The 12,403-nt window shown below is 51.9% G+C and overlaps 1 protein-coding gene across 1 annotated transcript in view; it reads right to left on the reverse strand.

The window, feature by feature from the left end:
* The window catches only part of LOC139235681 (nucleolar protein 9-like), a 66,279-nt gene extending 55,592 nt beyond the window's left edge, over window positions 1-10,687 (reverse strand). Inside the window, exons 1-3 of the mRNA XM_070866721.1 lie at window positions 10,576-10,687; window positions 10,140-10,514; window positions 6,400-6,831 (exon numbers count right to left, since the gene is read on the reverse strand). Of these exons, the coding sequence (XP_070722822.1) occupies window positions 6,400-6,831; window positions 10,140-10,514; window positions 10,576-10,687 (919 nt within the window). The remainder of the gene's footprint in view (window positions 1-6,399; window positions 6,832-10,139; window positions 10,515-10,575) is intronic.
* Between the last annotated feature and the right edge of the window lie 1,716 nt (window positions 10,688-12,403).

Here is a 12,403-nt window from a genome sequence, read left to right on the forward strand (position 1 = left end):
CATATGTAGAATAACAGATACCCGGGAGTGAGTTACAGGCTGGAATCCAATCGAGGGGTTCGGGGGGGTTTATATATAGAATAACAGATACCCGGGAGTGAGTTACAGGCTGGAATCTAATCGAGGAATTCGGGGGGGTTTATATATAGAATAACAGATACCCGGGAGTGAGTTACAGGCTGGAATCTAATCGAGGGGTTCAGGGGGTTTATATCTTGAATAACAGATACCCGGGAGTGAGTTACAGGCTGGAATCTCGTCGAGGGGTTCGGGTGGTTTATATATAGAATAACAGATACCCGGGAGTGAGTTACAGGCTGGAATCTGGTCGAGGGGTTCGGGGCTTTATATATAGAATAACAGATACGGGAGTGAGTTGCAGGCTGGAATCTGATCAAGGTGTTCGGGGGGTTTATATATAGAATAACTGATACCCGGGAGTGAGTTACAGGCTGGAATCTAATCGAGGGGTTTGGGGGCTTTATATGTAGAACAGATACCCGGGAGTGAGTTACAGGCTGGAATCTAATCGAAGGGGTTCGGGGGGTTTATATATAGAATAACAGATACCCGGGAGTGAGTTGCAGGCTGGAATCTAATCAAGGGGTTCGCGGGGGGTTTATACATAGAATAACAGATACCCGGGAGTGAGTTACAGGCTGGAATTTAATCGAGGGGTTCGGGGGGTTCATATGTAGAATAACAGATACCCGGGAGTGAGTTACAGGCTGGAATCTAATCGAAGGGTTCGGGTGGTTTATATATAGAATAACAGATACCCCGGGAGTGAGTTACAGGCTGGAATCTAATCGAAGGATTCGGGGGTTTTATATCTAGAATAACAGATACCCAGGAGTGAGTTACAGGCTGGAATCTAATCGAGGGGTTCAGGGGGTTTATATATAGAATAACAGATACCCCGGGAGTGAGTTACAGGCTGGAATCAAATCGAGGGGTTCAGGTGGTTTATATGTCGAATTACAGATATCCGGGAGTGAGTAACAGGCTGGAATCTAATCGAGGGGTTCAGGAGGTTTATATGTCGAACTACAAATACCCGGGAGTGAGTTACAGGCTGGGATCTAATCGAGGTGTTCGGGGGGTTTATATATAGAATCACAGATACCCGGGAGTGAGTTACAGGCTGGAATCTAATCGAGGTGTTCGGGCGGTTTATATATGCAGTAACAGATACCCGGGAGTGAGTTACAGGCTGGAATCTAATCGAGGGGTTCAGGGGGTTTATATATAGAATAACAGATACCCGGGAGTGAGTTACAGGCTGGAATCTAATCGAGGGGTTCAGGGGGGTTTATATATAGAATAACAGATACCCGGGAGTGAGATGCAGGCTGGAATCTAATCAAGGTGTTCTGGGGGTTTATATATATAACAGATACCCCAGGAGTGAGTTACAGGCTGGAATCTAATCGAAGGAGTCAGGGGTTTATATATAGAATAACAGACACCCCGGGAGTGAGTTACAGGCTGGAATCAAATCGAGGGGTTCAGGGGGTTTATATATCGAATTACAGATATCCGGGAGTGAGTTACAGGCTGGAATCTAATCGAGTGGTTCAGGTGGTTTATATATCGAATTACAGATATCCGGGAGTGAGTTACTGGCGGAATCTAATCGAGGGGTTCTGGGGGTTTATATATAAAATAACAGATACCCGGGAGTGAGTTACAGGCTGGAATCTAATTGAGGGGTTCGGGTGGTTTATATATAGAATAACAGATACCCGGGAGTGAGTTACAGGCTGGAATCTGATCGAGGGGTTCGGGAGGTTTATATGTAGAACAACAGATACCCGGGAGTGAGTTACAGGCTGGGATCTAATCGAGATGTTCGGGGGGTTTATATATAGAATAACAGATACCCCGGGAGTGAGTTACAGACTGGAATCTAATCGAAGGGTTCGGGTGGTTTATATATAGAATAACAGATACCCCGGGAGTGAGTTACAGGCTGGAATCTAATCGAAGGATTCGGGGGTTTTATATCTAGAATAACAGATACCCCGGGAGTGAGTTACAGGCTGGAATCAAATCGAGGGTTTCAGGTGGTTTATATGTCGAATTACAGATATCCGGGAGTGAGTAACAGGCTGGAATCTAATCGAGGGGTTCTGGGGGTTTATATATAAAATAACAGATACCCGGGAGTGAGTTACAGGCTGGAATCTGATCAAGGTGTTCTGGGGGTTTATATATAGAACAAACACCCCGGGAGTGAGTTACAGGCTGGAATCTAATCGAGAGGTTCTGGGGGTTTATATATAAAATAACAGATACCCGGGAGTGAGTTATAGGCTGGAATCTAATCGAGGGGTTCGGGTGGTTTATATATAGAATAACAGATACCCGGGAGTGACTTACAGGCTGGAATCTAATCGATAGGATCGGTGGTTTATATATAGAATAACAGATATCCGGGAGTGAATTACTGACGGAATCTAATCGAGGGGTTCTGGGGGTTTATATATAAAATAACAGATACCCGGGAATGAGTTACAGGCTGGAATCTGATCGAGGGGTTCGGGAGGTTTACATATAGAACAACAGATACCCGGGAGTCAGTTACAGGCTGGAATCTAATCGAGGTTTTCGGGGGGTTTATATATGCAATAACAGATACCCGGGAGTGAGTTAAAGGCTGCAATCTAATCGAGGGGTTCGGGGGGGTTTATATATAGAATAACAGATACCCGGGAGTGAGTTACAGGCTGGAATCTGATCGAGGGGTTCAGGTGGTTCATATATAGAATAACAGATACCCCGGGAGTGAGTTACAGACTGGAATCTAATCGAGGGGTTCGGGGGGTTTACATATAGAATAACAGAGACCCAGGAGTGAGTTACAGGCTGGAATCTAATCGGGGGGTTCGGGGGGGTTTATATATAGATTAACAGATACCCGGGAGTGAGTTACAGACTGGAATCTAATCGAGGGGTTCGGGGGGTTTACATATAGAATAACAGAGACCCAGGAGTGAGTTACAGGTTGGCATCTAATCGAGGGGTTCTAGGGGGGGGGGGCGGCGGGCGAGGTTATATATGGAATATCAGATACCCAGGAGCGAGTTACAGGCTGGAATCTTATCGGGGGGTTCGTATATAGAATAACAGATACCCGGGAGTGAGTTCTCGGCTGGTATCTAATCGAGGGGTTCTAGGGGGGGGGGGCGGCGGGCGGGGTTATATATGGAATATCAGATACCCAGGAGCGAGTTACAGGCTGGAATCTAATCGGGGGGTTCTGGTGGCTTATATATAGAATAACAGATACCCGGGAGTGAGTGACTGGCGGAATCCAATCGAGGGGTTCGGGGGGGTTTCTATATAGAATAACAGATACCCGGGAGTGAGTTACAGACTGGAATCTAATCGAAGGGGTTCGGGGGGTTTATATATAGAATAACAGATACCCGGGAGTGAGTTGCAGGCTGGAATTTAATCGAGGGGTTCGGGGGGTTCATATGTAGAATAACAGATACCCCGGGAGTGAGTTACAGACTGGAATCTAATCGAGGGTTCGGGGCTTTATATATAGAATAACAGATACCCGGGAGTGAGTTACAGGCTGGAATCTAATCAAGGTGTTCTGGGGGTTTATATATATATAACAGATACCCCAGGAGTGAGTTACAGGCTGGAATCAAATCGAGGGGTTCAGGTGGTTTATATATCGAATTACAGATATCCGGGAGTGAGTTACTGGCGGAATCTAATCGAGGGGTTCAGGTGGTTTATATATCGAATTACAGATATCCGGGAGTGAGTTACTGGCGGAATCTAATCGAGGGGTTCTGGGGGTTTATATATAAAATAACAGATACCCCGGGAGTGAGTTACAGGCTGGAATCAAATCGAGGGGTTCAGGTGGTTTATATGTCGAATTACAGATATCCAGGAGTGAGTAACAGGCTGGAATCTAATCGAGGGGTTCGGGTGGTTTATATATAGAATAACAGATACACGGGAGTGAGTTACAGGCTGGAATCTGATCGAGGGGTTCGGGGCTTTATATATAGAACAACAGATACGGGAGGTAGTTGCAGGCTGGAATCTAATCGAGGGGTTCAGGGGATTCATATATAGAATAACAGATACCCCGGGAGTGAGTTACAGGCTGGAATCTAATCGAGGGGTTCGGGTGGTTCATATATAGAATAACAGATACCCGGGAGTGAGTTACAGGCTGGAATCTAATCGAAGGAGTCGGGGGGTTTATATATAGAATAACAGATACCCTGGGAGTGAGTTACAGGCTGGAATCCAATCGAGGGGTTCGGGGTGGTTTATATATAGAATAACAGATACCCGGGAGCGAGTTGCAGGCTGGAATCTAATTGAGGGGTTCGGGTGGTTTATATATAGAATAACAGATACCCGGGAGTGAGTTACAGGCTGGAATCTCGTCGAGGGGTTCGGGTGGTTTATATATAGAATAACAGATACACGGGAGTGAGTTACAGGCTGGAATCTGATCGAGGGGTTCGGGGCTTTATATATAGAACATCAGATACGGGAGTGAGTTGCAGGCTGGAATCTGATCAAGGTGTTCGGGGGGTTTATATATAGAATAACAGATACCCCGGGAGTGAGTTACAGGCTGGAATCTAATCGAGGGGTTCGGGGGGTTCATATATAGAATAACAGACACCCCGGGAGTGAGTTGCAGGCTGGAATCCAATCGAGGGGTTCGGGGTGGTTTATATATAGAATAACAGATACCCGGGAGTGAGTTGCAGGCTGGAATCTAATCGAGGGATTCGGGGGGGATATATATAGAATAACAGATACCCGGGAGTGAGTTACAGGTTGGAATCTAATCGAGGGGTTCAGGGGATTCATATATAGAATAACAGATACCCCGGGAGTGAGTTACAGGCTCGAATCTAATCGAGGGGTTCGGGGGGTTTATATATAGAATAACAGATACCCGGGAGTGAGTTACAGGCTGGAATCTCATCGACGGGTTCGGGTGGTTTATATATAGAATAACAGATTCCCGGGAGTGAGTTACAGGCTGGAATCTAATCGAGGGGTTCGGGGGGTTTATATCTAGAATAACAGATACCCGGGAGTGAGTTACAGACTGGAATCTAATCGAGGGGTTCGGGGGTTTATATATAGAATAACAGATACCCCGGGAGTGAGTTACAGGCTGGAATCTAATCGAGGGGTTCGGGGTAGTTTATATACAGAATAACAGATACCCCGGGAATGAGTTACAGGCTGGAATCTAATCGAGGGGTTCGAGTGGTTTATGTATAGAATAACAGATACCCGGGAGTGAGTTACAGGCTGGAATCTAATCGAGGGGTTCGGGGGGTTTATATATAGAATAACAGATACCCGGGAGTGAGTTACAGGCTGGAATCTAATCGAGGGGTTCGGGGGGTTTATATATAGAATAACAGATACCCCGGGAATGAGTTACAGGCTGGAATCTAATCGAGGGGTTCGAGTGGTTTATGTATAGAATAACAGATACCCGGGAGTGAGTTACAGGCTGGAATCTAATCGAGGGGTTCGGGGGGTTTATATATAGAATAACAGATACCCGGGAGTGAGTTACAGGCTGGAATCTAATCGAGGGGTTCGGGGGGGTTTATATATAGAATAACAGATACCCGGGAGTGAGTTACAGACTGGAATCTAATCGAGGGGTTCTGGGGGTTTATATATAGAATAACAGATACCCGGGAGTGAGTTACAGGCTGGAATCTAATCGAGGGGTTCGGGGGGGTTTATATATAGAATAACAGATACCCGGGAGTGAGTTACAGACTGGAATCTAATCGAGGGGTTCTGGGGGTTTATATATAGAATAACAGATACCCGGGAGTGAGTTACAGGCTGGAATCTAATCGAGGGGTTCTGGGGGTTTATATATAGAATAACGGATACCCGGGAGTGAGTTACAGGCTGGAATCTAATCAAGGGGTTCGGGGGGTTTATATATAGAATAACAGATACCCGGGAGTGAGTTACAGGCTGGAATCTAATCGAGGGTTCGGGGGGGTTTATATATAGAATAACAGATACCCGGGGAGTGAGTTACAGACTGGAATCTAATCGAGGGGTTCTGGGGGTTTATATATAGAATAACAGATACCCAGGAGTGAGTTACAGGCTGGAATCTAATCGAGGGGTTCGGGGGGTTTATATATAGAATAACAGATACCCGGGAGTGAGTTACAGACTGGAATCTAATCGAGGGGTTCTGGGGGTTTATATATAGAATAACAGATACCCGGGAGTGAGTTACAGGCTGGAATCTAATCGAGGGGTTCACAGCTGAAATCAGGTGGCCTTGCCCCAGCAGCGAGCGGAGAGGAAACGAGATCGTGAAGCAGCGAGTGGATTTCCCCGGTGCGTGTTACTCACCGCGGGGAGACTTCTTGCGAGGGTTTCCCTTCGCCCTCTCCGCGCCCAGGAGGGCCCCGCCCAGCACCTGCAGCAGGGTCCGCAGCACGAAGCTCCCGTGGGTGTCGCGCGCGTACGCGAGGAAGCGCTGGCGCCCGCCGGCGCTCAGCTCCTCGATCAGCTGCTCCAGGCTCCCCTCCTCCTCCTCCTCCACGTCGCCGAGCTGGGCCGATAGCCGGGCCGCCTGCGCCAGCGCCGTCTGTACCACGTGAGCCCCGCACCGGTGGCAGGTGAGGTGGGCGTAGTGGGGCCGCAGGCCGGCCAGGAAACGCCGCAGTCCGGGGGCCCCGCACTGCCCCAGCAGCCGCTCCAGCACCAGGCTGACCGAGGGGTCGGTGCACAGCTTCAGCTCCTGGCCCCGCACTTCGTCCAAGACGTTGGTGATGAAGAGCTCTGGGAAAGACACAAGTGTGGCGGGGGCGGGAGAAGAGAGGGTCAGAGGTTAGCAGCGGGCGGAGAAAGACAAGACAACATCAGAAATAGGAGCAGGCTCGCAATAAGATCGTGGCCTATGGACGGGCCTTTTTGGCGTGGAAGCAAGTCATCCTCGTTTCGAGGGACTGTCTATGATGATCACGGCTGATCTGACCCCGGACTCAGCTCCACTTCCCGTCACCCTTTACTCCCTTATCGCTCAGAAATCTGTCTATCTCCGCCTTAAGTGCATATGCATTCCATCAATGGGCATGAAATTGAGATCATTATTTCATCTCTCTGCAGTCAGAAGGTCGTGGGTTCAGGATTTTGCAGGGTCCACCGCACAGAAGCGTCATTCAGGCCCGTGCAGCCGAGCTGGTCTCCAGTCGTCTTGGGACAACCCTCGCCACTGGACCAAGGCCGTGCTCCGTCGAGCCCCGTGTGGTGGCTGGTGTGCAATGGCCAGCCCCACGTTAAAAGAATCCACGCACAGGGCCTCTTCCACCCTTCAAGATCGAGTTCAGGACCTGGAACGTCAGGTCGCTCATGGAAACACGTGAGAATTCCTTTTCTCTTTGGTGCTGAAGCCGGCCATTTTCCACACGCGGGACCGCCTAACACTATATTCAATGGCCCAGCCTCCACAGCTCTCTGGGGCAGAGAATTCCACAGATTTACAACCCTCCCAGAGAAGGGATTCCTCCTCATCTCAGTTTTAAATGGGCGGCCCCTCATTCGGAGACTATGCCCCCCCCCCTAGTTCTAGAGTCCCCCACAAGGGGAAACATCCTCTCTGCATCCACCCTGTCAAGCCCCCTCAGAATCTTACATTTATATAGCACCTTTCACGCCCATCGGACGTCTCAAAGCACTTAACAGCCAATGAAGTACTTTTGGGAGTGTAGACACTGTTGTATTGTGGGAAACGCCAATTTGCGCACAGCAAGCTCCCACACACAGCGATGTGATCATGACCCAGATAATCTGTTTTTGTTATGTTGATTGAGGGATAAATATTGGCCCCAGGACCCCGGGGATAACTCACCCCCCCCCCCCCCCGCTTTGAAATAGTGTCATGGGATCTTTTACGTTCGCCTGAGGGGGCAGATGGGGTCTCATCTGAAATGTGGCACCTCCGACAGTGTGGCACTCCCTCAGTACTGCCCCTCCGACAGTGTGGCGCTCCCTCAGTACTGCCCTCTCCGACAGTGCAGCGCTCCCTCAGTACTGTCCCCTCCGACAGTGCGGCGCTCCCTCAGTACTGCCCCTCCGACAGTGCGGCGCTCCCTCAGTACTGCCCCTCCGACAGTGCGGCGCTCCCTCAGTACTGCCTCTCCGACAGTGCAGCGCTCCTTCAGTACTGCCCCTCCGACAGTGCGGCACTCCCTCAGTACTGCCCCTCCGACAGTGCGGCATTCCCTCAGTACTGCCCCTCCGACAGTGCAGCGCTCCCTCAGTACTGCCCCTCCGACAGTGCGGCGCTCCTTCAGTACTGCCCCTCCGACAGTGCAGCGCTCCCTCAGTACTGCCCCTCCGACAGTGCAGCGCTCCTTCAGTACTGCCCCTCCGACAGTGCGGCGCTCCCTCAGTACTGCCCCCCCTCAGTACTGCCCCTCCGACAGTGCGGCGCTCCCTCAGTACTGTCCCTCCGACAGTCAGGCGCTCCCTCAGTACTGTCCCTCCGACAGTGAGGCGCTCCCTCAGTACTGTCCCTCCGGCAGTGTGGCACTCCCTCAGTACCGCCCCTCCGACAGTGAGACGCTCCCTCAGTACCGCCCCTCCAACAGTGCGGCACTCCCTCACTACTGTCCGTCCGACAGTGAGACGCTCCCTCAGTACTGCCCCTCCGACAGTGCGGCACTCCCTCAGTACTGCCAGCCTAGATTTGAGAGTTGCACGGACAGCGAGTGTGGGGTGGATATTTGGCCATGAGATGCATCACAGGCCATCTCGGATCATGGCCAACCCCCGCCATCTACTTTCCAACAAGTGTCACTGCAAGGTGATCAGGAGCAGGAACCCTCCCTGGTTTAAGCGCTGGCTTCTTGTTGGGAGATAGGATGGGATGGGATAGGATGGGATGGGAGGGGGAGAGTGGGGGAGGAGAGGGGGAGAGTGGGGGGGGGGGAAACGGTAATGGGTCCCTCGGACGCCGGCAGCCATCTGATGCCTCAGCCGTGCGCCGAGTGATGAGGAGGGCATCAGGGCACAGCAGGCATCACAGTCCAACCCAGATCAGGTCCAGGATCTCCTGGAAATTGATCAGGAGCAGCAACCCTCCCTGGTCATCCCTCTCCCTCCCACCAACCAGGGGGCACTGAGGCCAACTGTAGCCCCTCCCCCACCACCACGGCACTGAGGCCAACTGTAGCTCCTCCCCTACCACCAGGGCACTGAGGCCAACTGTAGCCCCTCCCCCACCACCAGGGCACTGAGGCCAACTGTAGCCCCCTCCCCCACCACCAGGGCACTGAGGCCAACTGTAGCCCCTCCTCCCACCACCAGGGCACTGAGGCCAACTGTAGCCCCCTCCCCCACCACCAGGGCACTGAGGCCAACTGTTGCCCCCTCCCCCACCACCAGGGCACTGAGGCCAACTGTAGCCCCTCCTCCCACTACCAGGGCACTGAGGCCAACTGTAGCCCCTCCCCCACCACCAGGGCACTGAGGCCAACTGTAGCCCCTCCTCCCACCACCAGGGCACTGAGGCCAACTGTAGCCCCTCCTCCCACCACCAGGGCACTGACACCAACTATGGTCCTTCCCCCCCGCAACCAGGGGGTACTGAGGCCAACTGTAAGTCCCTCCCTCACCCCAAGGGGCACTGAGGCCAATGATCAGCCCCTCCCTCACCCCCACGGGGCACTGAGGCCAATTATAAGCCCCTCCCTCACCCCCAAGGGACCCTGAGGCCAACTATAAGCCCCTCCCTCACCCCCCAAGGGGCACTGAGGCCAACAATCAGCCCCTCCCTCACCCCCAAGGGGCACTGAGGCCAACAATCAGCCCCTCCCTCACCCCAAGGGGCACTGAAGCCAACTATAAGTCACTCCCTCACCCCAAGGGGCACTGAGGCCAATAATCAGCCCCTCCCTCACCCCCCAAGGGGCACTGAGGCCAACAATCAGCCCCTCCCTCACCCCCCAAGGGGCACTGAGGCCAACAATTAGCCCCTCCCTCACCCCCCCAAGGGGCACTGAGGCCAACAATCAATCATCCCCTCCCTCACCCCCCCAAGGGGCACTGAGGCCAACGATCAGCGCCCCCCCTGACCTTATCCTCACCTTTCTCCCCCTGATCCTCGAAGCCTTGGTCCAGGGTGTCTCCCACCCTGCGGAAATAGCCCAGCGTGGCGCCGTGCAGCTGGGAGGGCGGCTGGGCGCCAGGGCCGGGCCGGGGTTTGTCCTGCTCCAGCCCCAGGGCCGGGCCGGGCCGGGGTTTGTCCTGCTCCAGCCCCCCGGGACACTCGGACACCACCCTCCCTGGATCCTCAGTCCGGTGCCGCCCCTCACAGTCTGTTTTACGGATGTTTTTCACTGTGTGTGTCTGTGGAAAAAATGCCTTCCAAACACCGCGTGTCCGCAACTTGCTCCGTCCGCTCTCTCGCTCGGGCTCCCCCTGCGGCGAGCGTCCCGCCAGGGCTGGGTGGGGGCGGCCATCTTGGTCAAGGAGCCACGCACCGGCTCCACTGGTCGCCGGCGGCCATCTTGGTCAAGGAACCGCGCGGCGTTCGGTCGCTGGCGGCCATCTTGGTCGAGCAACAGCGCGGCGTTCGGTCGCTGGCGGCCATCTTGGTCGAGGAATAGCGCACTGTTCCGTCACTGGCGGCCATCTTGGTCAAGGCGCAGCACACGGGCTCCACTGTTGATCGGTGGCCATAGACAATTGGTGCAGGAGTAGGCCATTCGGCCCTTGGAGCCTGCACCACCATTCAATAAGATCATGGCTGATCACTCACCTCAGTACCCCTTTCCTGCTTTCTCTCCATACCCCTTGATCCCTTTCGCCGTAAGGGCCATATCTAACTCCCTCTTGAATATATCCAATGAATTGGCCTCAACAACTCTCTGTGGTAGGGAACTCCACAGGTTAACAACTCTCTGAGTGAAGAAGTTTCTCCTCATCTCGGTCCTAAATGACCTACCCCTTATCCTTAGACTGTGTCCCCTGGTTCTGGATTTCCCCAACATCGCGAACATTCTTCCTGCATCTAACCTCTCCCGTCCCGTCAGAATTTTATATGTTTCTATGAGATCCCCTCTCATCCTTCTAAACTCCAATGAATAAAGGCCCAGTTGATCCAGTCGCTCCTCATATGTCAGTCCTGCCATCCCGGGAATCAGTCTGAACCTTCGCTGCACTCCCTCAATAGCAAGAACGTCCTTCCTCAGATTAGGAGACCAAAACTGAACACAATATTCCAGGTGTGGCCTCACCAAGGCCCTGTACAACTGCAGTAAGACCTCCCTGCTCCTGTACTCAAATCCCCTCGCTATGAAGGCCAACATGCCATTTGCTTTCTTTACCGCCTGCTGTACCTGCAGGCCAACTTTCAATGACTGATGTACCATGACACCCAGGTCTCGTTGCACCTCCCCTTTTCCTAATCTGTCACCATTCAGATAATAATCAGCCCTCCTGTTTTTAACCACCCAAGTGGATAACCTCACATTTATCCACATTATACTGTATCTGCCATGCATTTGCCCACTCACCTAACCTGTCCAAGTCACCCTGCAGCCCCCTTACAATCCTCCTCACAGCTCACACCGCCACCCAGCTTAGTGCCATCGGCAAACTTGGAGATATTACACTCAATTCCCTCGTCTAAATCATTAATGTATATTGTAAATAGCTGAGGTCCCAGCACTGAACCTTGCGGTACACCACTAGTCACTGCCTGCCATTCTGAAAAGGACCCATTTATTCCTACTCTCTGCCAACCAGTTCTCTATCCACATCAGTACATTACCCCCAATACCATGTGCTTTTACTTTGCACACTAATCTCTTATGTGGGACCTTGTCAAAAGGCTTTTGAAAGTCTAAATAGACCACATCCACTGGCTCCCGCTTGTCCACTCTACTAGTTACATATTCAACAAATTCTAGAAGATTTGTCAAGCATGATTTCCCTTTCATAAATCCATGCTGACTTGGACCGATCCCGTCACTGCTTTCCAAATGCGCTATTACATCTTTAATAATTGACTCCAACATTTTCCCTACCGCCAATGTCAGGCTGACCGGTCTATAATTCCGTGTTTTCTCTCTCCCTCCTTTTTAAAAAAAAAAAAGTGGGGTTACATTAGCTACCCTCCAGTCCATAGGAACTGATCCAGAGTCTATAGAATGTTGGTAAATGACCACCAATGCATCCACTATTTCTAGGGCCACTTAAGTACTCTGGGATGCATACCATCAGGCCCTGGGGATTTATCGGCCTTCAATCCCATCAATGTCCCCAACACAATTTGCTGACTAATAAGGATTTCCTTTAGTTCCTCCTTCTCGGTAGACCTTCGTTCTCCTAGTATTTCCAGAAGGTT

The sequence above is a fragment of the Pristiophorus japonicus genome, chromosome 23, assembly GCF_044704955.1.
Source record: "Pristiophorus japonicus isolate sPriJap1 chromosome 23, sPriJap1.hap1, whole genome shotgun sequence".
Taxonomy (NCBI): Eukaryota; Metazoa; Chordata; class Chondrichthyes; family Pristiophoridae; genus Pristiophorus; species Pristiophorus japonicus.